Source organism: Equus caballus, chromosome 16 (assembly GCF_041296265.1).
Source record: "Equus caballus isolate H_3958 breed thoroughbred chromosome 16, TB-T2T, whole genome shotgun sequence".
In the NCBI taxonomy this organism is placed as follows: Eukaryota; Metazoa; Chordata; class Mammalia; order Perissodactyla; family Equidae; genus Equus; species Equus caballus.
Genome location: NC_091699.1, coordinates 58,671,381 through 58,695,571, shown reverse-complemented (window position 1 = coordinate 58,695,571; position 24,191 = coordinate 58,671,381). Strand labels below are relative to the sequence as shown.

The 24,191-nt window shown below is 39.8% G+C and overlaps 1 protein-coding gene across 2 annotated transcripts in view; it reads left to right on the top strand.

The window, feature by feature from the left end:
• Positions 1 to 24,191, top strand: part of CTDSPL (CTD small phosphatase like) — a 111,592-nt gene that overhangs the window by 59,613 nt on the left and 27,788 nt on the right. For both annotated transcript variants that reach the window (XM_023620742.2, XM_023620743.2), the window contains exon 2: positions 18,967 to 19,121. In XM_023620742.2, coding sequence (XP_023476510.1) covers positions 18,967 to 19,121 — 155 coding nt within the window. The remainder of the gene's footprint in view (positions 1 to 18,966; positions 19,122 to 24,191) is intronic.

Sequence of the window (24,191 nt, the reverse complement as noted above, 5' to 3'; positions counted from 1 at the left end):
CTCACTCTCACCTCCTTCAGTCCTCTGCTCAGATGTGACTTCATTACTGTGGTCTTCCCCAAATAGTTATATTTATTATTATTTATACTTATAATATTAATAGAAATATTCAAAATAACACACACACCACTCTTTAACTTCTTCTCTGCTTTACTGTGATCCACAGTCCTTATCATCATCTGACATATTCTATGTTTTGCATGTTTATTTATTATTTGTCTCTTCCCACTAGAATGTAAGCTCAGTGAGGACAGAGATTTTTGTAAATTTTGTTCACCGCTCTGTTCTCTAGCACCTAGAACTACTATTAGTAGACACTAAATAAACACGTGCTGGGTGAATTCACTGCCCTCTGGGGACCAATAGTCCGGCTCCTTGAGACCAGAAGGATGCCCAGTGGTAGCTGGGGAGAGTCTGTGAGGCCATGGGAAAGTCACAGAGGAGACAGTAGGCTGGCTGACAAAAGGAAATTAAAAGGTACCACACGAGTAAGTGGAGATAGAAGTAGAAGAGCCAAAGTGAGCAGAGCAGCAGGAGATAGGAAGAGACTTTCGTTGAAGCCACACCGGGGAACTGTAGAGGACCAGCTATGGAGGATAAGATCATAGATTTCCAGCCCACATAAGAAACACTATTATTTTTTTCATTCCTCCCCCTTCTGTGGACCCCATATCAATGCTATCAGATAAGCTATTAAGGAATTAATTTTTACTCTCTTTTGTTAATAGAGGTATAGATAGATGCCCTTCAGTATTGTGAGTAAGAAACAACCACTGACTCTCCTCTGGACACATGGGTGTGCATCCTCCCAACAGCAGCAGAACAGGGTGTTTCCATGGGAGTCCATGCAGCTGTGTTGCAGCCTGGGCTCTCAGAGACCCCTGCTCATAATCCACATCCCAGGCACTTGCTTAGAAACCACCCACTTCAGTGACCTCTGAGATTCCTCCAGCTCTGAAAATCAGATAATTCTGGGTGATATCTCAGTGCTGTCCCTGGAAGGCGAAGGCTCAGGTGGATCTACGGGACTCACTTATGAATGTCAGTTCCCGTCATGACCCTGGCCTGACAGGTAGGGTGAGACGGCTCTCTGATAAAGGGAGCCCTCTTGACACAATAACCAGACATCCAGGTCTTGCCTCAGAGATAACAGAGACTCTGGGGATAAATGATATGGATTCAGTCATAGTTGATCATTGACAAAACTGAGGCAGGAATGAAGACTTACAGACTAACGGACATGAGCTTTTCTGTTTTGATTTTGGCCTGGGGAAATGTCCATGCTTTGAAGAGGATTATGGAGGACTCTTAAGGCATTATTTCAGATGATTATTCCTTTTTTCAGTTTTGAACCAGTATTTGCTGTGACTGGACAGAGAGCAAAATGTAGACATGGTTACATTTTAACTGCAGAACCAATGTAGCAGTAGAATGTTCTGGTTGAACAGGCTTGCTACTTCAACTAGTAATTCTACTTAAATGTAATGGGAGAAGTTTGACCCAATAATAGGAGTTTTTGAGGTAATCTTATCAATGAATTATATCTTTTGTTGACAAGAATAAGAAGCTAGTACATTCATTATCTAGAGGATACTTGCAGTGCCCACTGTTAGGTGATGGTGCTGCTGAGCCAGGAGTGAACGAGCCCCACCACTACGCTTGGCTCGCTCACAGACCGGAGGGAGTGAGAAAGATGTCCCATGGTGTGTTCATCATACTGACAGTGGCCAGAAAAGTATAGGCTTTGCAGTCTAACAGCCTGAGTCTAAATTCCATTTTACCACTTAGTAGCTGTGCATCCTTGGGCAAAGTCTAGGTGCCTCACTTCTTGGCTGCTAAAATGAGGATGATGATACCTGCCTGAGGTGAGGATTGCATAAGGTCAAGCGTGTGAACCACTAGCACAGTACAGGAGGCATTCCGTTAGTGGTAGCTGTGGCTTCCTCTCACAGCCGCTCTTTTTTTTTTTAGTGTGGTTAAGAAAACCCACATAACCTGAAATCTTCCCTCTTAATGAATTTTCAAGTGTGTGGTACAATATTGTTAACTATATGAATATTGTTATACATCAGATCTCTAGAACTTGTTCATCTTGCATGATGAAACTTTACCCGTTGAACAGCAACTCCCTATTTCCCCCTCCTCCCAGACTCTGGCAACCAACATTCTGCTTTCTGCTTCCAAGAGTTTGACTACTTTAGATACCTCCTATAAGTGGAACCATACAGTATTTGTCCTTTTGTGTCTGGCTTATTTCAGTTAGCATAATGTCCTTGAGGTTCATCCATGTGTTGTATATGATAGTTTTTTCTTTTCTTTTCTTCTTTTTTGGTGAGGAAGATTGGCACTGAGCTAACATCTGTGCCAGTCTTCCTCTATTTTCTATGTGGGACATTGCCACAGCATGATTTGATGAGCCGTGTGTAAGTCCACGACCAGGATCCAAACCCACGAACCCCGGGCCACCAAAGCGGAACACAGGAACTTAACCACTACACCACTGGGCCAGCCCCAGTATTTCCTTCTTTTTTGAGGCCAAATAATACTGATTGTGTGTATATACCATATTTTCTTTATCCATTCATCCATTGATGGACGGTTTGAGTTGCTTCCACCTCTTGGCTGTTGTGAACTCTGTTTTCAACTCATTTGGATAAATACCCAGAAGTAGGATTGCTGTATCTTGTGGTAGTGATATTTTTAATCTGGTATTTTTATTATTAAAAATATGAGATTTTTAGTATTTTGAGGAACCTCCATATTGTTTTCCAAAGCAGCTGCACCATTTTAGATTACCACCAACAGTGCTCAAGTTGTCCAGTTTCTCCACGTCCTGGCCAACACTTGTTATTTTTCTGGGGTTTTTTTGATAATGGTCATCCTTACAGGTGTGAGGTGTTATCTTATTGTAGTTTTTTTTTTTTTTTTAAGATTTTATTTTTTCCTTTTTCTCCCCCAAGCCCCCCCGGTACATAGTTGTGTATTCTTCGTTGTGGGCCCCTCCAGCTGTGGCATGTGGGATGCTGCCCCAGCGTGGTCCGACGAGCAGTGCCATGTCCGCGCCCAGGATTCGAACCAACGAAACACTGGGCCGCCTGCAGCGGAGCGCGCGAACTTAACCACTCGGCCACGGGGCCAGCCCCTATCTTATTGTAGTTTTGGTTTGCATTTCCCTGATAATTAGTGATGTTGAACATCTTTTCGTATACCTATTGACCATTGTATGTCTTCTTTAAAAGAATTGTCTATTGAAGTGCTTTGCCCGTTTTTAAAATCAGATTATTTGGGGTTTTTTGCTGTTGAGTTGTAGGAGTTCTTTATATATTTTGGATATTAACCCCTACCTATGGTTTGAAAATATTTTCTCTCATTCTGTAGGTTGCCTAGTCACTCTGTTGATTGTTTTCTTTGCTGTGCAGAAGCTTTTTAATTTGATGTTGTCTCACTTTTCTGTTTTTGCTTTCATTGCATGTGCTTTGGTGTCATATCCAGAAAACCATTGCCAAGACCTATGTTATAAAGCTTTTCCCCTATGTTTTCTTCTAGGAGTTTTATAATTTTAGGTCTTACATTTAAGTCTTTAATCCATTTTGAGATGCTTTTTGTATATGGTGTAATACAGTCATGTGTTGCTAAAGACCAGGATGCATTCTAAGAAATGCATCGTTAGGTGATTTCATCATTGTGCAAACATCATACAGTGCACTTACGCAAACCTAGATGGTATGGCCTACTACACACCTAGGCTATATGGTACTAATCTTATGGGACCATTGTTATATGTGGTTGTTTTCTGCAAAAAAAAAAGCCATTAGGATTTTGATAGGGATTACATTTGATCTGTAGGTTGCTTCAGGTAATATGAACATTTTAACAATATTAAGTTTTCCAATCCATGAACATGGGCTGTCTCACTGTTTAGTTGTGTCTTTAATTTCTTTCAACAGTGTTTTGTAGTTTTAAAACAGTCTTTTACCTCCTTGGTTAAATTTATTCCTAAGTATTTTATTCTTTTTGATGCTATTATAAATGCAGTTTTTTTCTTAATTTCCTTTCAGGATTGTTCATTGTAAGTGGAGAGAAGTGTAACTGATTTTTGTACATTGATTTCTTTTTTATTTTTTGAGGAATATTAGCCCTGAGCTAACACCTGCTGCCAATCCTCCTCTGTTGCCGAGGAAGACTGGCCCTGAGCTAACATCCATGCCCATCTGCCTCTACTTTATATGTGGGATGCCTGCCACAGCATGGTTTGCCATGCGGTGCCATGTCTGCACCTGGGATCAGAACCAGTGAACCCTGGGCTGCCGAAGCGGAACGTGTAAGCTTAACCGCTGCGCCACCAGGCTAGCCCTAAATTGATTTTTTATCCAACAATTTTGCTGAATTCATTTATTAGTTCTAATAGGTTTCTTGTGGAATTTTTAGGGTCATGTCATCTGTGAACAGAGATAATTTTACTTCTTCCTTTTTGATTTGGATATCTTTTCTCTTTGTCTTGCCTAATTGCTCTAGCTAGGACTTCTAGTACTATGTTGAATAGAGGTGGTAAGAGTAGGCATCCTTGCCTTGTTCCTGATCTTAGAGGAAAAGCTTTCAATTTTTCACTTTATGATTTTAACTATGGGCTTTTCATATATGGCTTTTATTATGTTGAGGTGATTTTATTTTAATCCTGGTTTTTTTTAGTGTTTTTATCATGAGACAATGTTGAATTTTGTAAAATGCTTTTTTTGCATCTATTGATGATCATGTGATCTTGATCTTTCTCTCTGTTAATGTGGTGTATCACATTGATTTAATTTTTGTATGTTGAACCATCCTTGGATCCCAGTGATAAATCCCACTCAGTCATGGTGTATAATCATTTTAATGTGCTATTAAATTTGGTTTCCTGGTATTTTGTTGAGGTTTTTACATCTATATTCATCAGGGTATTGGCGTGTGGTTTTCTTTTCTTGTAGTGTCTTTGTCTGGTTTTGGTATCAGGATAATGCTGGACTCATAAACTGAGTTTAAAGTGTTCCTTCTCTTTAATATTTTGGTAAAATTTGGGAAGGATTGACATTAATTCTTCTTTAAATGTTTGGTAGAATTCTCCAATGAAGTGATCTGGCCCTGGGCTTTTCTTGTTGGGATATGTTTTTATTACTGATTCAATCTCCTTATTCATTGTTGGCCTGTTCAGATTTTCTACTTCTTCATGATTCAGCCTTGGTAGATTGTGTTTCTAGGAATTTATCCATTTCTTCTAGGTTATTCAATTTGTTGGCGTATAATTGTTCATAGTTGTCTCTTATAATCCTTTTTATTTCTGTAAAACCAGTTGTAATATCTCCTCTTTCATTTCTGACTTTATTTATTTGAGTCTTCTCTCTATTTTTGTTCATTAGTCTAGCTAAAAGTTTGTCAATTTTGTTTATCTTTTCAAAAAACCAACTCTTAGTTTCATTGATTTTTTTTCTGTTGTTTTTCTATTCTCTGTTTTATTTCTGCTCTGATCTTTATCATCTCCTTCTTTCTGCAAATTTTGGGCTTAGTTTACTCTTCTTTTTCTAATTCCTTGAGGTGTAAAGTTTGGTTGGTTGTTTGAGATCTTTCTTCTTTTTTAACGTGGGCACTTACCACTATAAACTTTGTTCTTTGTACTGCTTTTGCAACATCCCATAAGTTTTGGTATGTTGTGTTTTCATTTTTATTTGTCTCCAGATATTTTCTAATTTCCCTTTTGAATTCTTCTTTGACCTATTGGTTGTTCAAGAGTGTATTATTTAATTTCCACGTATTTGTAAATTTTCCAGTTTTCCTTCTGCTATTGATTTCTAGTTTAATTCCATTGTGATCTGAAAAGATTCTTGGTAGGATTTCAATCTTTTAAAATTTGTTAACAGTTGTTTTGTGACCTAATATGTGATCTATCGTGGAGAATGTTCCATGTATGCTTGAAAAGAATATGTGTTGTGCTGCTGTTAGGTGGATGTTCTGTATATATCTGTTAGGTCCATTTGGTCTATAGTGTTGTTCAAGTCCTCTGTTTCTTTTTCTTCTCTCTAGATGTTCTATCTATTATTGAAAGTGGGTTATTGAAATCTCCTACTATTATTGGTTTACTGTCTTTTTCTCCCTTCAATTCTGTCCATGTTTCCTTATATATTTGCATGCTCTGATGTTGGGTGTGTATATATTTATAATTGTTATGTCTTCCTGGTCAATTTACCCTTTTACCATTAGATAATGTTGTCCTTTGTCTCTTGTGATGGTTTTTTACTTAAAGTCTATTTTGTCTTTATAAATATGACCACTCTCCTCTCTTTTGGTTACCATTTGCATGGAATATCTTTTTCTATCCTTTCACTTTCAGCCTATGTGTGTTCTTAGATCTAACATGAGTCTGTTGTAGACAGCAGATAGTTGGATCTTATTTTTTTATCCATTCAGCCATTCTATGTCCTTTGATTGGGGAGTTTAGTCTATTTACATTTATAATAATTACTGATAGGGAAGGTCTTATTATTGCATTTTGTTAATTGTTTTTTGTCTTGTAATTTTTTGTGCCTCTTTTCCTTTCTAGCTGTCTTCCTTGAGTTTTGTTGAGTTTTTGTAGTGACATGGTTTTATTTCTTATTTTCTTTTGTCTCTCGTCTATAGGTGTTTTCTTTATTGTTACTGTGGGACTTACATAAAACATCTTATAGTTATAACAATCTGTTTTAAGCTGATAACCAAGGCCACTTTTAATCTTGGCACAGTTTTTAGGAATAAGTTACAACAAATGGATTTTCTTTTTTACTTTTTCATTTAAACCTTCCTTTAATTACCTTAATGGAATTAACTAGAATTAGTGGATGTATATTTTATGAGCCTAACACAGCTAAATCCCAATGGCATTTTTTTAGAACTTGATAAGGTGATTCTGACATTCATCTGGAGGCATAAAGGGTTAGACTATCCAAGAAATTTTTGGAAAAAAATAATAAAGGAGGCTGGTACTATTCGATATAAAACAATAAATCTGCAGTAGCAAAGTTATGTTACTGGCTCAAGCAGAGGAGTGGAGTGGAGAGGGATGGCATGGGATAGGATAGGATAAGATAGGATAAAATGGAATAGAACAGAGTATCGTAGAATAGAATGCCCAAATCATTATGAGGATGAATTGTTCAATAAATATTATTAGGACGTTTGATTAACCTTTTGGGGGAAATGTAGATTCATATATCCTACTATGTACCAGGATAAACTCCAAACAGATAAAATATTTACTTTAAAAGATATTTACTTTAAACTAAAAAGAACTAGAATATAAGGGAATAGTCTATCATATTAAGGTGGGAAGGAATAATTTAAAAATTGTTAGGGGGCCACCCCCGTGGCCGATTGGTTAAGTTCACACACTCCGCTGCAGCGGCCCAGGGTTTTGCTTGTTCGGATCCTGGGCGCAGGCATGGCACCACTCGTCAGGCCACGTTGAGGCGGTGTCCCACATGCCACAACTAGAAGGACCTGCAACTAGGATATACAACTATGTACTGGGGGGATTTGGGGAGATAAAGCAGGAAAAAAAAAAGATTGGCAACAGTTGTTAGCTCAGGTGCCAATCTTTAAAAAAAAAAATGTTAGATTTAACTTCCTAAAAACTTAAAATTCTGCATATGCATAGCTACTATAAACAAAAGTAAAAGGTCTAAAACAAACTGAGACAATTTTCAACATATAGAACAATCCAAGGATTATGTCCGTAATATATGACAAAGGAAGCATTACAAATCAAAAAAATAGAAAAATAGGCAAAAAATATATAAGCACCGTTCTCAAGAGAAGAAATGGAAATGGCTGAAAAGTATACAAGAGATTGTAGAACTTGGATGGCAACCAAAGAAATGCAAATTAGGGGCTGGCCCCGTGGCCGAGTGGTTAAGTTCGCGCGCTCCGCTGCAGGCGGCCCAGTGTTTCGTTGGTTCGAATCCTGGGCGCGGACATGGCACTGCTCATCCAACCACGCTGAGGCAGCGTCCCACATGCCACAACTAGAAGGACCCACAACGAAGAATATACAGCTATGTACCAGGGGGGCTTTGGGGAGAAAAAGCAAAAAATAAAATCTTAAAAAAAAAAAAAAAAAAGAAATGCAAATTTAAACAACGAGTTGCCATTTTCATCTTTCAGATTGACAAAGGCCATTTAAAGTCTCTGTTGGCACAGCCTTCAGGGAACAACCCATGGGTGGGAGTGCCCAGCAACACTGCCTCTATAGGTGTCCATAGGTATCAAGAGACTTGACATTTTTTCAAAGACTTTAGTCCCAGCAATTAAAATTCTAGGAATTTCTTTTAAGGGGATAATCAGACATGCACATAAAATTTTATATACTCTCCTTACTGCAGTATTATTTTTGACTTTTTTTTTAATTACTGTAATTCATGATACATGACATAGAATTATTATTTTAATACATGATAGGAAATTCAAAACATACTAAAGGTAATACAGTGAAAAATAATTCTCCTTCCCTCCCAGTCCCGTCCTCCATTTCTCTCCCATGGGGCAACCGGTTACTTATAAATCCTTCCAGAGATACTCTTTACACATAAAAGAATATACACGTGCTAGTGCTTTTAATTTTGTTAATTTATTTGATTTTCTATTTGAAGTTTGATGGTAGCATGCCATATGTACCATTTGTACCTTGCTTTTCTCATTTACTGTATCTCAGAATGTGTTCCATTATCAGCAGGCAAAATAGTGCCGAGGTTAAGAGCACAGACTACTTGGATTTGAATAAACTCTACTACTTACTAGTGGGCAAGTTTCTTAACTTCTCTGGGCCTTAGTTTCCTCACCTATAAAATGAATGTAATAATGATGCTTACCTCATAAGATTACTGAAAGGACTAAATGAGTCAGTGTTTGTAAAGTGCAATAGACTAGCCCTGGCACATCTTATGTAAGATAAGTGTGAGCTATTGTCAGTACATATGAAGCTGCAGCCTTCTTTTTAATAGCTGTGTAATATTCCACACCAGGGATATATCATGTTTTGTCCCATGTTGCTGGGTTGTTCCCAGCATTGCTGTTGTAATCAAATTGCAACATTTGTATGACACGTGTTTTTAAAGGAAATATAAATGTCCAAAGTTAGTTTAATTATGACACAGTACACATCTGTACAGTGGAGTACAATACAACCAATCAAAATAAGGTTGTGGAAGGATATCTGATGTATGTGAAAATATTCATATATATTTTATTAAGTAGAAACAAACATTTTTAATATTTACCCAATTTTTTCCATTATAAACATGATGTAGATTGTAGAAACTTTACAAAGAAAAATAATAATTAACCTAATTCTACAAACCAGAAATGGCCATACTTTCTTAGCATATTGGTGAATTTTACATAATCTGTCTTTCTGAAGACTTGTACTAATTATTTTATAGGAAGCAGAGGTTGCCATCTTTGCTAAAAATGGCAGGGATCTGTGAGTCGGGTTCCCCAGGTCGGGGGTTGGCCATATGTGGGTGGCATAAATTGAAACTGCTTGGAGGAGGGAGGCTTGTTGTAGGTAAGAGGGCTTCCCAGGAAAGTGGTGCTGCTTAAGCTGAGCTCTGTCTCTTGAAGACTCGCAGGAGCTGCTCCTTTTTAATGTATCAGTTATTTTCCTTGTTGTATGTTCCCTTTCATGCATCCATTCATTCAATAAACAGGCCTGTCATAACAGACAGGCCTGTTTTGTACCAGCATGTTTCTTGGTCTTAGGGACTCAGAGGTGAACAAGATAAGTTCCAAGCCTGTACCCCTGGAGCCTACCTTCCAGAGCTTGTCCAGAGCACATTACAAAGTTATAGACATAGGGCATGCACAGTGTCTGAGGTGCTTCATCTGACACTGACCACAGGCACTTCCCCACTGTGTCTTCATAATGGTCATTTCTTGTGGCTGCACAGTATTCTTTCCAGTTGCTATGCACTGATTATATAACCATTCCTATTCTGTTGGATATTCAGATTGTTTGCGTGAATGCTTCATGGTCTTTGCTCATCTGCTTTTCAAATGGATTGTTCCAATTTACAGAGTTAACAGCAATGTGTGAATGAATGGGCTTGTGCCGTCAAAACCTTACCACCATTTGCTATATGTTTTTATTTTTATCATTTCTGTTCATTTAATAGGTGCAAAACTAGGCCTCATTGTTTAAACATTCCTGTATTTGATTACTGTCAAATTTTAACCTTTACTTTCTCATAAGTGAATTATCTGTTTGAATCATTCATTCTGTTACTTATTTTGGTTTTCGATGTGAAAAACAGACTGTATAGTGGTGGTTAAGAGCTTAGATTCTAGAGTCAAACAGACCTGGTTTAAATCGTATCTAGTCCTGCTACTTAGGAGCTGTGTTACCTTGGGCACCAGGGTCTAGGGAGGTGCTGAGGCAAGGAAAGGCTTTTCCAGCAGAGAGGCTCTGCTGGGAAGCTGAGTCACAGAGAGTTTGGTGGCCCGAGTACAGTTGGGGCATGGTGGACAACCAGTGTGTCTGACTTCATCTAATAGGGCTGCTGTGAGTATTGTTGGTTCATTTTGGAGTTTTCAAAAGTGTGGCATTTGGAGTGAAGGCAGGTGGCACAAGGCTTCATATTCAGAGTTTCTCCCTGGAAATAAAACCCAAACCCAGAAGAGGAGAGAGGTAGGGAGGGGTGTTGGGAAGGCTGGGAGCCATGCAGTCAGGCTGCACTGGCTTTGAACCCCAGCACCTTCACTGCACAGTTGTATGTACTCTGAGTCTTAGTGTTCTCATCAGGAATTGGGGTGGTCATATCGGCACTGCATACCATGAAGGCCAGAGATGATTTATGTCAAGGGCCTTGCACGAACGAGGCACTAACTAACATGGGCTGTTAGGAGCCAACAGTGAACAGAGGAAACGTATCCTACCATTGTGGAAGGACGAGATTAGAGTTCTCTCTGCCCAGCTTTTAGCCATTAGCCCTTGCTCCTCCCCTTGATTTCTCACTGCTCGAGGAACCAGTGCAAGTAACAGGCTGCAGTGGGAAAAAGAACTTTCAAAGGTATGTTTCTTTCATGGAGTGTCAGGTGAAATTCCCTGGGGAAATTTATCTTTTGGAAATAGAATAGGGACTGACTGGATATCTCAAAAGGAGACTTTTGGGGTGACTAAGTCCTTTTTCTAGGAGAAAAGGATGTTTGGGTTCTCAGCAGCCACATCTGCTTTTGAACTCTGTGCGGTCTGTGCCCTGGCCTCTCCCCACCCTCAACACCACCCCCCCCCTTTTTATTCAAACAGAGGAAAGTTGTATTTGTTGACCACTCTTTCAGGGTGGGAAAGGAATGTAATGTATGCATAGACTGCCCAGAATTTCCTGTTAGACACCCATTCCAAACCACGGCCCTGGGACGCATTCCAGAGATTGCAGCCCAATTCTAGAAGAGAAGAAATGGTGCATTCATTTAAATGCCGGCCCTCGGCCCTCGGGAGGAACTCCCCTTCCTCCCTTAAAAAAAGGTGTTTAGCTTTTTCCGTAGTAATGTAGTTGTGAATTCAGCTATATGGCCTCCTCAGGGTTGTAATGCGCTCTGACATCCTCCTGTGTGAAGAAATATCCTTACCTTGGGAAACAACAGTGTGCAGTTTTGCAGCCTTAACAGCATTGGTGTCCACACTGATACTTGGTACGGGTCGTATTTTTAATGTTCTGCTGTAAATACTTGGACCATACAAATCTGTTATGAAATACCTTTCTTAATTCTGCTCTTGTGAGAAGCAGCAGCTAGTTTTGAGGGCAGGTTTTGGTGCTTTGACACATTAGCAGTAGACTTTGTGTGTTAAATCAGTTTTCTCCTAGAAATTCTATTTCCCTGGGTCTTTGACAGTCTGGCCCCTGTGCCAGCATGTAAGCTGGCTTGGCACCATGGAAATGAAAGGCAAACCTTTGTTTTCTGTAGCTGCCAAGATGCAGCTTCTTCACTTGGGGAGACATGTGAATGATTGGGGATGGAGTCATGGTGAGTGGCAGACATTTCCACCTAAGTTTCAGCTGCTCTGATCTTCATCCTAAACTACTCCTTTGATGAGGTAGAGATGTGTGTGGAGCATTGGGAGTTCTAGGTCAGATCAGAGGTAAGGACAGATGGATGAGAGTGCTCACAAAGGTGAGTATGTGAAGCTCTGAATTGGTGTAGACCCCAGAGGTTTTGGTCCTGAAACCAGGGGTTCAAGATGGTTCCAAAGCCTCCGCACATCTGGAATCTAAACCAGGATTAGATTGTAAAAGGGCGGTGGTTATGTGGCATGTGCAGTTTTCACGCTAATTAAGAAATGCTGGCTATTTGAGGTCAGCATTTCAATTTCTGGATGCAGAAGGGAAGCAGTTAGGTCAGAAGTCTAAGATGATTAGAGATGCCCCTCTCAGCCTGTGCATACCGACTGGTTGTGGATTCAGTTGTGCCCTCCGTCTGTTGGTGTAAACACAGTTTGATAGCTCCTTAGACTAGTCCTCTTGTCCCACTGAAGGACCAAACCCCACTGTCAGCCTTGGTGGGCTTTCTCCTGGACATTCATATTTTTAATTGCAATACTTTCTAACCATATTTCGTATAAGATTTCCTAGAAAAGGCCTGAGTCCTCAGATTTAAGTTTCATATGTGGAGCTGAGTTTTATTTGTTTAGTTTCTATCATTATTATTATTATTATTATTGTACAAAGACAACTTCACTGGATAGAAGGTGAAGTTTTAAAGAGCTACTTCAAGTTCTAAGTTTAGAATTCACATAACCAAAAACAAAATGGGTCTGCCTACGTGTTTTCTCATAAAGCCAAGCTGTTTTTGTGAGGACTGTTGTCTGGATACAAGCTAACTTCTGAATGTTCACAGTGTACCTAAACCAATTGTAATTTTTTTGTTGCTGTATTTTAAGCTACTGGTAGATTTTCTGTCTTAGATAAATGTTTTTGCTGCATTCACACAACAACCCTATGGGACAGATATTATGATTTCCATCTTACTAATGTGGCTTAGGTAGATGAAGTCACACCAGCTAACAAATGGCAGGGCTGGGGCATGAACCCAAAAGTAACTCCAAAGCCCATTTTCTTTCCATGTCACTTGTATTTAAAGTCAATTTTTAAATAAGAAATTCCATTCTAGACTCTTTACACAAAATGGTCTACATCTCTGATTTGCAAATATCTTGGAAGTCTTTGAAGCAGATCTATAGCCTGCATTAGTCATAATTTAAAATATAAATTCAGTAGTTCCAGTTAGAGAAGTCAGACAATGATATTTATGGTACAAATCTGATCATGTCTTTCCCCATTTCCATAGAATCAAATCCATACTCATCACCGTGCTTTATAAGACCCTTACTGTCATCACCCCCATCTCACACCCCTCATCAGTTCTTTGATTTCTCAAACATTTTGTGCTCTCTCTCACATCAGACCCTTTACACAATGCTGTTTCCCCATTTCTTGGCCCCCTTCAACAATTCTATGAAACTGTCGGCCCAACTTAGAAGATGTTTCTTCTAAGAAGTCACTCCTACCCACTCCCCAAATCTGGATCAGTGCCCTGTGCTGCTCCATGATAACAAGACTCATACTGTAACAGAATTGCTTATTCAAGTGTCTCTCCCACCAGACATGAGCATCATGAGGTAGGGACGGTACCCATGTGGTTCACTGTTTCTACACTGCCTAGCCTAGGAGCTTACATTTTCAGGGATAATCCTTTCCATTGCAAATACCATAAACCCAATTCATATTGGCTTACAAGAAAAGGGATTTCTAGAAGGGTCTGGTTTCAGTGAAACCCAGTCCTCAGACAATGTTGTTGAGATCTGTCCCTCTCCCTTATCTCAGCTACTTTTTCCTCAGTTTTGGCTCATCTTCAGGTAGGTGCTTCTCAGTTGGTGGCAAAGATGGCCACCAGTGGCGCCAGACTTACATCCTACCAGCTTAGCCAACAAGCAGAAAACAATCTCTTCCAGGAGCTGTAGCTTGAATCCTGGGGCAGACTCTCCTTGGCCCATGTTGGAGCATGTGCCCATCCCTAAGCCAATCTTGTGGCTCTGATTGCCCAGGCCTTGGTAATGGACTGAAAGTTGCTGGGGTGAGAGTGGTTTTCTAGAGAAAAATTGAGGAACTTTTACCAGAAAAAAAGGTACCGAATCCTGGTAGACACTCCCTGTTGGTAGCTGGTGCTTTGAAGATACTGGTTCTTGCTACCGGGCCAGCACTCTGCCCAGAGAGACCAGGGAAGTATTTGGGAGGCTTCCCATCTTGCCTTTAGGATTGAGGACTCAAGGAAGGCAACTATCCATGCATCTGCTTTCAGCCGCCCCAAGCACAGGCCTCTCTAAGCCCCTCTTTTGCTGTGCTGGAGGCTGAGGAGGTCCCCAGCCCTGGGAAGAGAAAGATGAGGAGTGTTTATGAATGGGAAGCAGGGTCTTCATTTGCTGGGCTGCAATGACACCAGGTCCAGGGGCCTAGATAGAAGCATTAGCTCCCAGGGTGTATCCAGGAAAACAGAGCCATGTGCCTATTTGTCCTCAGTGTCACATGCTCCCTGCAGTTGTCAAAGGGCACAGGGGGCATGGGTGAGGCCCACACTCAACATCTCTAGCTCTTCACAATCCTTCCCAGGATTTCTGCCCCACCCAGGGCTGCTTAGAGAAATGGAAAAAGTTAAGTCTCAGAATCACCCCATCTGCCCCTGCCAGGGATCTTCCTTTACTCATCCTGTGGGATGTCCATGCCCATGACCCAAGCATCTGTGTGGAGAGAAGGGCAACTCCTGGGACCAGCCATGAGCATGTCTTCCTAGCAGGGCTGAGGAAGAGAAAGACAGGCCTATGCTGCCAGAGCCTTGGGGGAATGGTGGCATATAATGGCCCAGTAGAGGAGCCTGCAGGAGAGACCTGGGGTGGGTCTGTTAGCCTCCTCGTGTGGTCCTCATGTGGACCTCCTAGCGTAGGAGGATGCTCCTTTTTGATGCACAGCTTGAGGCAAAGAGACCCTGCTTCAGATACAGTCTGGGCAGATGCAGTGCTCAGCCGAGGAGAGAGTTAAGCTGCATCCCCAGGGGGAGTTGTGTAAGGGAGTGGGGGAGAGAGAGTAGGTACTTTCTCCCCTCAACTGAAAAGCATTGTTCTTTTTCTAAGTGAAACAGATAAACAGCCCCCAGCAGAGCTCCTTTGGACACTTAACCACTCCCTTTTGTTTCCTCATCTCTACATCCAGTTTTTAGAGCGATTGAGTAGAATCACTTCCTGAGATTTTTCTGGTTTTCCTTTCTAAACTACAGTTTATATAACCAAGGTCTGTTATAGTAAGTTTTGCCTCCTAGTTGTCAGATGCCAGGGAAAAAATACATACCCACAAAATCCAGCCTTTGATCCAGAATTTTCCTGCAGAACCCTTGCTCTTTTACGACGCAAAAAAAAAAGCTTTTAAGAGACTAATGATAATAGTAAGAGCTAACATTTATGAAGTGCTTACCCTGTGCTAGGCACTGTTCTGAGTACTTTATAATAACTCATTTAATTCTCACAACAAGCCTATAAGATGAGTACCTTTATTATCCCCATTTTATAGATAGGGAAACTGAAGCACAAAGTCATGTAACTTAACCTGTGTCCTGTACTATTGCTGGTCGAGCCAGCATTCTACACCTTGGCAAGTTGACTTGAGAGCCCACACTCATAACCACCAAACAGTCTACTCACTTGCTGGGTTTCACGAACTAGGTGGATCATGTCAGTAATTAATTATAGGATACTAAATCAGCAGCAGGGAAACAAGTCAAGAAGCTATTGTAGTTGTCCAGGGACAAAATGATGAGGGCCTCAGCTGGGTTGTGACAGGGACAGGGAATTGTTGAGGACAGGTTTAAGAGCTGTTAAGGATATCAGAACCAACTCCTTAATGAGAGGGAAAAGGGTGGATGTTTAGACCAGGAGATTGGTGCTCTGGGTGAAGAGGGGGATGATGAGCCCCAAGTTGACAGGCTGAGAGAGAGGCTTCTGGAGGCCTCAGGAGGATGCTTACAACACTCTTGTTGCCTGGTTTTCACTTCACAGGCTTGGAGCGGAAAAGGAAGGGAGTAGGTCTAAAGGTTTAGGTTTAGAAGTAGGATATGGTTTCTCTTGAGTTTTACAAAGTTGCTGAAAGAAAGCTTAACAAGACTGCTTTTCTCCATTGTTAAAGTAATATATAATTACCATAAAGCGTTTGGAAAATACAGAAGGAAGAAATGTAAACACCCATAGTCTGTTACTTACTTTTAACATTTGACATATTTTCGCCAGTCTTTTCTCTGTTATAGTCTCTTTTAATTTGTTTTGCACAATTTTGATCAATTCAGACATACAATTATTTATCTAGTTTTTTTAATCTAATGTTATAATATAAACATTTGTTCATTAAACTATGGATTTTAATTTCATGTATCAACTAAAACCCTTTTACCAGACGGGTTATGAGTGAATCAAGGGCCTTCTGTGTTACAGCTGGAGGGGAGGCAGCAGCGGGGGGTGGAAGGCAGTGGGGTCATTAGACCCAGACAGCCCGCATTTTGAGCCCTTTCAGGAATAAATGAATGTGAGGGTCGAGTGAGGCTAATGCTGGTCCTGAGGAAGTCCATCTTTTATCCTGGCTAGCCTAATTTTGAGAGTACCAGACCAATCCAAGAGTGATTGGAAATTGAGAAAGCCCCCAGTTCTTGCAGTCCCTAGAACTAACCTTATTTGGCAGGAAGAGGCCTGGACCCTTCTGCACCCTTGGGCTCTTCACCTCTTCATACAGAGAAGGGAGAACCTGAACAAGCTAAAGTTTCCCCATCGGGGGGATAACGGCCTCCCTAATGACTCAAGCTAATTCGTGACTCCCACAGCTCTATTTGTGGCTCCTACATAGTAAGTAATCATATGGTGGAAATTATAAGTAGCTCACTGGCTCCAGGTTTAGGATTTTTTTAGCATATAAGTTAGTTTGTTAATTTGTTAGTTATGGGGAAGATTTATGTGATCCAAGGATGAAAATAGGATCTAGGAAGGTGCTTTTGCAGAGCTGTTTACTGCCCAGCCTGGGTATTGACTGCTCAGTGTCCCTGAGACATTAACAAATAGCTTGTTTATTTGCAGAGAAATGTACTGTCAGCCAGGGAAGAGACAGTTTTTTTCTTCTTCTGACTAAATTATTTGAGTGTGTCATAAAAACCAAAACACCAAAAGTGACAATGAAACAGTTTAAAGATGTGTGTTTATTGCCATGGTTTTCTCTCCATTTGGCATGTTCCCTCCTTCTCGATCTGACCTAAGTTGTTTCAAGATTGTCTTCAGCATGGCATGGAGAAAGCACATACTTTGGAAACAGGCCCACTTGGGTTCAAATCCTGGCACACGCAGTTACTGGTTGTATTTTCTTGGCAGTAAGATGGAAGCAATAACACCTATCTCCTTGGGTAGCTGTGAGGATTACATGAGATAAGGATTGTAAAGTGCTGGAATTTAGAAGGCTGGCCCTTGGTAAACAGTGGGTAGTAAACATTATCGCTTCCCACTTCTGCTGCTTAGAGGGCCTCTGTGCCTGGTGGTCCCTGTGGCCCAGGGATTTATGGTTCCAAAGCTCATTTTTAGTGAACGAGGATCTTAAATTCACACTTACTGGGCCATTTGCCCCAATTCAGGCTAGAGACCATCCATGCTTGTGGAGCTGCTGGCAAAACAGTTTTTCAGTCCTTTTTCAGAATTTCCATCTGAATGGATTTGGTTTTGCTACTGGCAGAAGAGAACCTCAAGACTTTAGCAAAGATTTTGTGATCTCTTGAGAGGGAAAGTGCTATACAAGTCACTCAAGTGTACAAAAAGAGGAATTATGCCAGAAGTGCTTTTTGGAAGGGAGAAACTCCAGCAGTTATCATATAGCCTGATTCATTTCCTACGCTGGTGATTTTCCCATTAACTCTAAGCATGGTCCCTTTGCCTGTGGCTTCTACTCGGAGGACTGCTGACACACCCAGACATGGTATGTGGTGGGACAGCCCTGGCTGCATTCCCAGGCAAAATGCTCCTGCCCCTCCAAGTTGTCAGTCTCCTCCCCTGAGGTGTGTTTTTTATCTATACTAATTTTTCCCTTTTATTTCTGACTTGTGGCAGCTTGTCTTAAGCCCTGGATAACAGAAAGGATTCGTCACTCTCTTTGGAGCCTTAGTCCAGGACAGGCCAGGGAATGAGTCCATGGCACAGTATTGCCCTGGGTCTCATAAAGATGGGCTTTGCCCTGGCCAACCTGCTCAGGCAGAGCATGTTTTCTCTGGCCCACATCTCTTGCTGTTTATGTTTTTAAGTGTAATGGACATCTTCAGCCCTGAGCTTGTGTCGATCCAGCCTCCCATCAGTTTCTTGACAAACGACAGAGTTTAAGAAGGGGGCTCCTTTGTGCCCTTACACATCTTATTTCTTAACCCATAAAGTTAGTCATTTTCATGATGAACAGGGAGTGTCCAAGAACCTAGTTTCAAAATGACCCTTTCTTGTTACCCTTAACAGAGAAATGTTTCTCAGAGAGTGTCAAGTCTGATTTGTGCCTAAAAGGATCTTTGTTTTGAAGTAGTGCTTAGTGCAGCGTCAGAAGACTTTATCTGCTGGGTTCAGGAATGCAAATGGTGCCTGACCCTGAGGATGGGTCAGTTAATGAGCAAGCAGCCCCCACTGGGCTGAGGTCAGAGGAATTCTGTCCAGCCAGCAGGATTGTACTCTATCAACCAGCTGGCCCTCTAGGATTCACATGTTGAATAACAATCCTTCAGAGTAACTTCCTGGGGCCCCTCATCCTCTCATCCTGAGTGGGTCTCCTGGTATCAGGGTTCTGGGGGGCAACTGCACATTTGAGTTTTCACCTTGCATTACGTGCTGAAGTTGGCCACAATATGCTCTGTTTCTCTTTCCAGCATCCCAGTGCAATGTCAGCATAAAGAAACAGAGGAATCGCAGCATCCTCAGCTCCTTCTTCTGCTGCTTCCGTGATTATAATGTGGAGGCCCCGCCAGCCAGCAGCCCTAATGTGCTTCCACCACTGGTAGAGGAGAATGGTGGGCTTCAGAAGGTCAGTTCTGATGGGGAACTTTGCACTCAGCAAAACTGAAGTAACTGAATATCTGTCCGATCCTTGACAAATATCCTTAATAAGAGTCTATGACAGTATGTGTACAGCCATTTACTTAAAGATTTGAAATTACCAAAAAATTCATCTTTTTTGTTAAAGGATATCTCAGTCATTCCCATTTAGCAACTAAAGAATGTATTTGACAGGAGTTGTAAGAGTCACTTCACATTTTTATAACATTCTCTCCTGGGTAGTTGAATGCATGAAATAGAGAGTTAAAGAACCAGTAGCTGACAAAGAAATGGAAAGACAAAAGGAGAAACAGAGGCATGGAAAAGAGCCAATAATAAATTAAATGAGTTTAACTACTTTGTTTAATAACAAACATATTTGTTATATATTCTTTTATGTGTCTCAAATAAAAAATTTTAAGTCAGATTGTCACAATAGGTAAAAATAAAATTCTACCCACATGCTGCCTAACAGACATATCTGAAACAAAATTACTCAGAACAGTTAAAAGTAAAAGGATGAGCAGAAAGATATCACACATGTATAAGCAAAAAGAAAGCAGTCTTTTTTTTTTTTAAATCTCAGTCAAAATAGAACTTCAGGTGAAAAATCACTGAAAGAAGCAAAAGGAATTATTCATTATGAAGATAGTCAAGACTGAGGGCACAAAAGTCATAAAACTTTATTTCCCAAATAACATGAACAAAGTATTTGAACAGGCATTTCACAAAATAAGAAATAAAATTGGTCAATAAACTTGAAAAAATGTTCAATATGGTCAGTAATCAAAGAAATGCAAACTAAAACAATGAGATAGAATTTTCCATCTATCAAATTATCAAAGCTATTTTTAAAGATAATATTGGGGTTTGGCATGGGGATAGTGAGAGGGAAGGTAGAGGATATAAATTGACTATTGCTACAAGTGTTAATTGGTTACACCTTTTCAGAGGGAAATTTGGCAATATGATCTTAAAACCTTAAAAATATGCCTATTTGATTACCCAAGAAGTTCTACCTTTTTGACATAATTATGGATGTGCAAAGATTTAACTATAAGATACTATCCAGCATAGATTATAATATTGCAAAATTATAAGCAACATGATGATCAACAATAGACAGTAAAAGACCTATAGGGTAACCATACAATCAAATAGTATGCAACCATTAAAAATGACATCTCATAAATATTACTGATATAGGCAAGTGTTCACAATATATTATTTGGGGAAAAGACTAAAATGTAGTAGGTGGTATATTTATAAGCATGTATATAGTCATATACATACACACACACATACAGGCATTTATAAGACTAGAATGTTGTATGCCAAATATGAAGAGATTATCTCAGACTGGTGGATTTGCATATAGGACTTTTTCATCTCCTCTGTGCTTTATTTCTCTTTTTTTTCTTTTTTCTTTTCCCAATTTTTACAAAGTAAGCTTAAATTGCTTTTGTGATTAGAAAATAAATCATTTTAAAAGTACATATGAATGTAAGGAAGAGGATTCTGGGAAGATGATAGCCTGAGCACATGGCATGAGGTGAGCCTGCTGGTGCAATCTGGAAAGTACATTAAGGCCTTCAATTTTCCTGACGTCCCCAAGGGAAAGAGCAGCACAGGATTCATTCTTTCTGGTACTTGGTGAGAAGCAGGGAACCACCAACAGAGGAAAATGTTTGCCTCTCTTAGAGCCGTAGGACAAAGCCTTGAAATGTACAGTCCTATGAGGTTAACAGCCAGCAGGAGCCTTGGAAAGGGCCTACACTGCCCACTTGATGTGTGTGGTCCTTGGAGGGGCTGCACTGATGAGCTGAATTGCTTTCAGTTCTTGTCCCCTGGAGGAGCCCACTAAGACAGAGGCTTTCTTCGTCTCTCTGTGGTTTGTCAGTTTGGGCTCTGCTGGACCATGAAAACAGCACTCCTTGCTGGGCCTTGCCATGCTCCCTCGTTTGCCACTGCCGACAAAGTCCAAGTCAAAAAACTAGAATATGAGAGTAAGGTAAAACCAATGCAAGAGATAAAAGAGAACTTTAGTAGATAACTCAGGAAATGAATTTTGAGTACAAAAGTAACTTTTAGAGCTTGAAAAAAAATCCAGTGATTTCTGAATATAAAAATTCAGTAAAACAAACTGAGGAAAAGGAGAATGAGAATGGTCACTGCTGAGGGCTGAATTAATGTTCTGGAAGAGCAAGTGGAAGAAATATCTTACAATTCAGACCAGAAACACAGAGATGGTAATTGTGGGAGGGGAGAAGAGTCATCTGGGAGACCTAATATGCAAATAACAGGAGTTCCAGAAAGAGAAAAAGTAATAGAAGAAATTTTTCTTGGGTTGAAAAAACTCTTGAATGTGCAGATTGAGAGGGCTTACCAAGTCTAGAGGCAGGTTGGGGAGCACCTGCCTAGATATATGCACTTGAAATTCTGTATATTAAGTATATAGGGAGAATCTTACAAACGACCAGAACAAGTCATTTTCAAGGAAAAGAGAATTATACTCATACCGGACTTCTCATGAGCAATACTGAGAACCAGAAGACTATGGAAAAATTTTTATAGGCTCCTGAGAGAAAAGAATTACAAAAAATTCTGATATCTTTATCTACTCATTTATCTACTGAATCTATTATGATTCAAGATATCATTTATCTATTAAGACAAAAGATGTGCATTTTCAGACATGTAATGTTTCAGAGAGTGGGAAAAAAATCTAGGTGAGATTGGTGTTCAGTTACAATATAATTATAGAAAATGTAGGAATAAATATGATTATTAGGAATAGAACTGTAACAAGTAACATTAATTACTAATTAGAAAATAGATCCTCAAAATTCACGGGAGTGAAAGAAATGTGAACAAGCCATCAAAATTAAGGAAAGAGAAGTAGAACAAATAACATAATAAGTAGTAGTAAACCTAACATAAAGAGTAGGCATAAAACCAAGTTTAATGATCTAAATTCTCCTAACAAAAGACCAAGACTATATCAGATTGGCTTGACAAATTCAGCTGTCTGCTGTTTCTAAGAAAATACCTGTACCAGATAGGAATGGTTTTGGCAGCAAATAAAAAACTGACAAATAATAGCTTAAACAAACAAGAGATTATTTTTCTCACATAAAAAGCCTGAGTCTGACAGTTGCTGAGGTTAGTTTAGATGCCTGATGATGCCATCAGGGACCCAGACTCTTTCTGTTTTTCTGTCTTTCCATCTTTCTGTTCCACCAACCTTGGCATGTTTTCCTTCATCCACATGCTTGTTTATCATCTCAAAGTTGCAAGCTTCAGATATCACATCCACATTTAAGGGGAGAAGAGAAGGAGGAGTAGCAGTAGCCATGTCTGTCCCTTTTACAGAAAGTAGATGCTTTCAGAGAAAGCCCTGGAGACTCGTGCTTATGTCTTATTGGTGAGAACTTTGTTACATGGCTACCATCCAGCAACAAGGGAGGCCCGAAAGGGAAGAGTTTAGACCAGCATAGTGCTGCCCTTGACAAAATTGGAGCTCTTTTCACAAAGGGGAAAAGAGGAATGACTACTGAGTAGATGTACTAGTCAGTGTGGGTTCAGTTATGCTACAGTAACAACCTCAAAACCTCAGAGGCTTAAACAATAAAAGTTTATTTTTCACTCACACTACGTGTTTGTCATAGGTTGGCTAGGCCTTCCATTCTGTGGCACTACTCAATAGAAATATAATGTGAGCTTTAAATTATACGTAATTTAAATTTTCCTAGTAGCCTCATTTCTAAAGATATTTTTTAAAAGATAAAATCAGGGCCTGGCTTGGTGACATAGCAGTTAAGTGTGCATGTTCCGCTTTGGTGTCCTGGGGTTCGCCAGTTTGGAACCCGGGTGCAGACATGGCACCACTTGGCAAGCCATGCTGTGGTAGGTACCCCACATATAAAGTAGAGGAAGATGGGCACGGATGTTAGCTCAGGGCCAGTCTTCCTCAGCAAAAAGAGGAGGATTGGCAGCAGATGTTAGCTCAGGGGCTAATCTTCCTCAAAAAAAAAAAAAAGATGAAATTAATTTTAATAATATACTTTATTTAACCCAATATGTCCAAAATATTATTTCAACATGTAATCAATAGAACAAATTATCAATGAGATAAAATTGACATTCTTTTTATCTTACTAACTCTTCAAAATCTGATATGTATTTTACACTTGTACCTCTTAATTTGGACTAGCCACATGTGACTAATAGCTGCCATTATTGGACTGCATAATTCTATCTTTTCCTCATTCATGAACCTAGACTTAGGAAGGCCCATAGTCTCTTTGCTTCCATGATTATCACAGCAAGAAAAAAGCTCTTAAAGTTTTCACTTAAAAGTAACATGCCTCATTTCAACTTACATTTTATTGGCCAGAGCAATTCACATGACTACACCTAACTTCAAGGGGCATGGAAATGTAATCCTACCATGTGCCCAGAAAGAAAACTGGAATTATTTGGTGAACAGTGCTAATGACTATTAGAGTAGGTGGTTAATAATTTCTGGCCCAACATCTAACATACAGAGACAGAAAAAGCTCAAAAATAAAGAGATGGGCAGCATGTAAAATGTAGCTCAAATAAATAGAAAGCAAATGTGGCAACATTAATATCATACAAAACAGAATTCAAGGCCAAAAGCATTAACAGGAGAAGGAGGGACATTTTATAATGATAAAAGGTCTAATACATCAAGTGTATAATAGCCATAAAGCTTTATATACCAATCAACAGTACAGCCAAATACATAGAAAATAAACAGCAAAAAACATAGAAAAATCATTGGCAGTTTCTGGCTAATGTAATAAGACAAGAAAATGAAACATTGGTGCAAATATGGAAAAGATACAAAATTAGTTTTATTTGCAGATAACACGATTATATACATAGAAAACTCAAAATACTACAAAAAAATAGAATCATTAAAAGGTTTTGATACAGTGGCTCTTATTTATGGAGAAATGTGCTGTCTTTCTGGAAGACTTAAAATTTATATAGAAGAAAAAAATGTCTAAGAATAGCTGAGAAATTTTTGGAA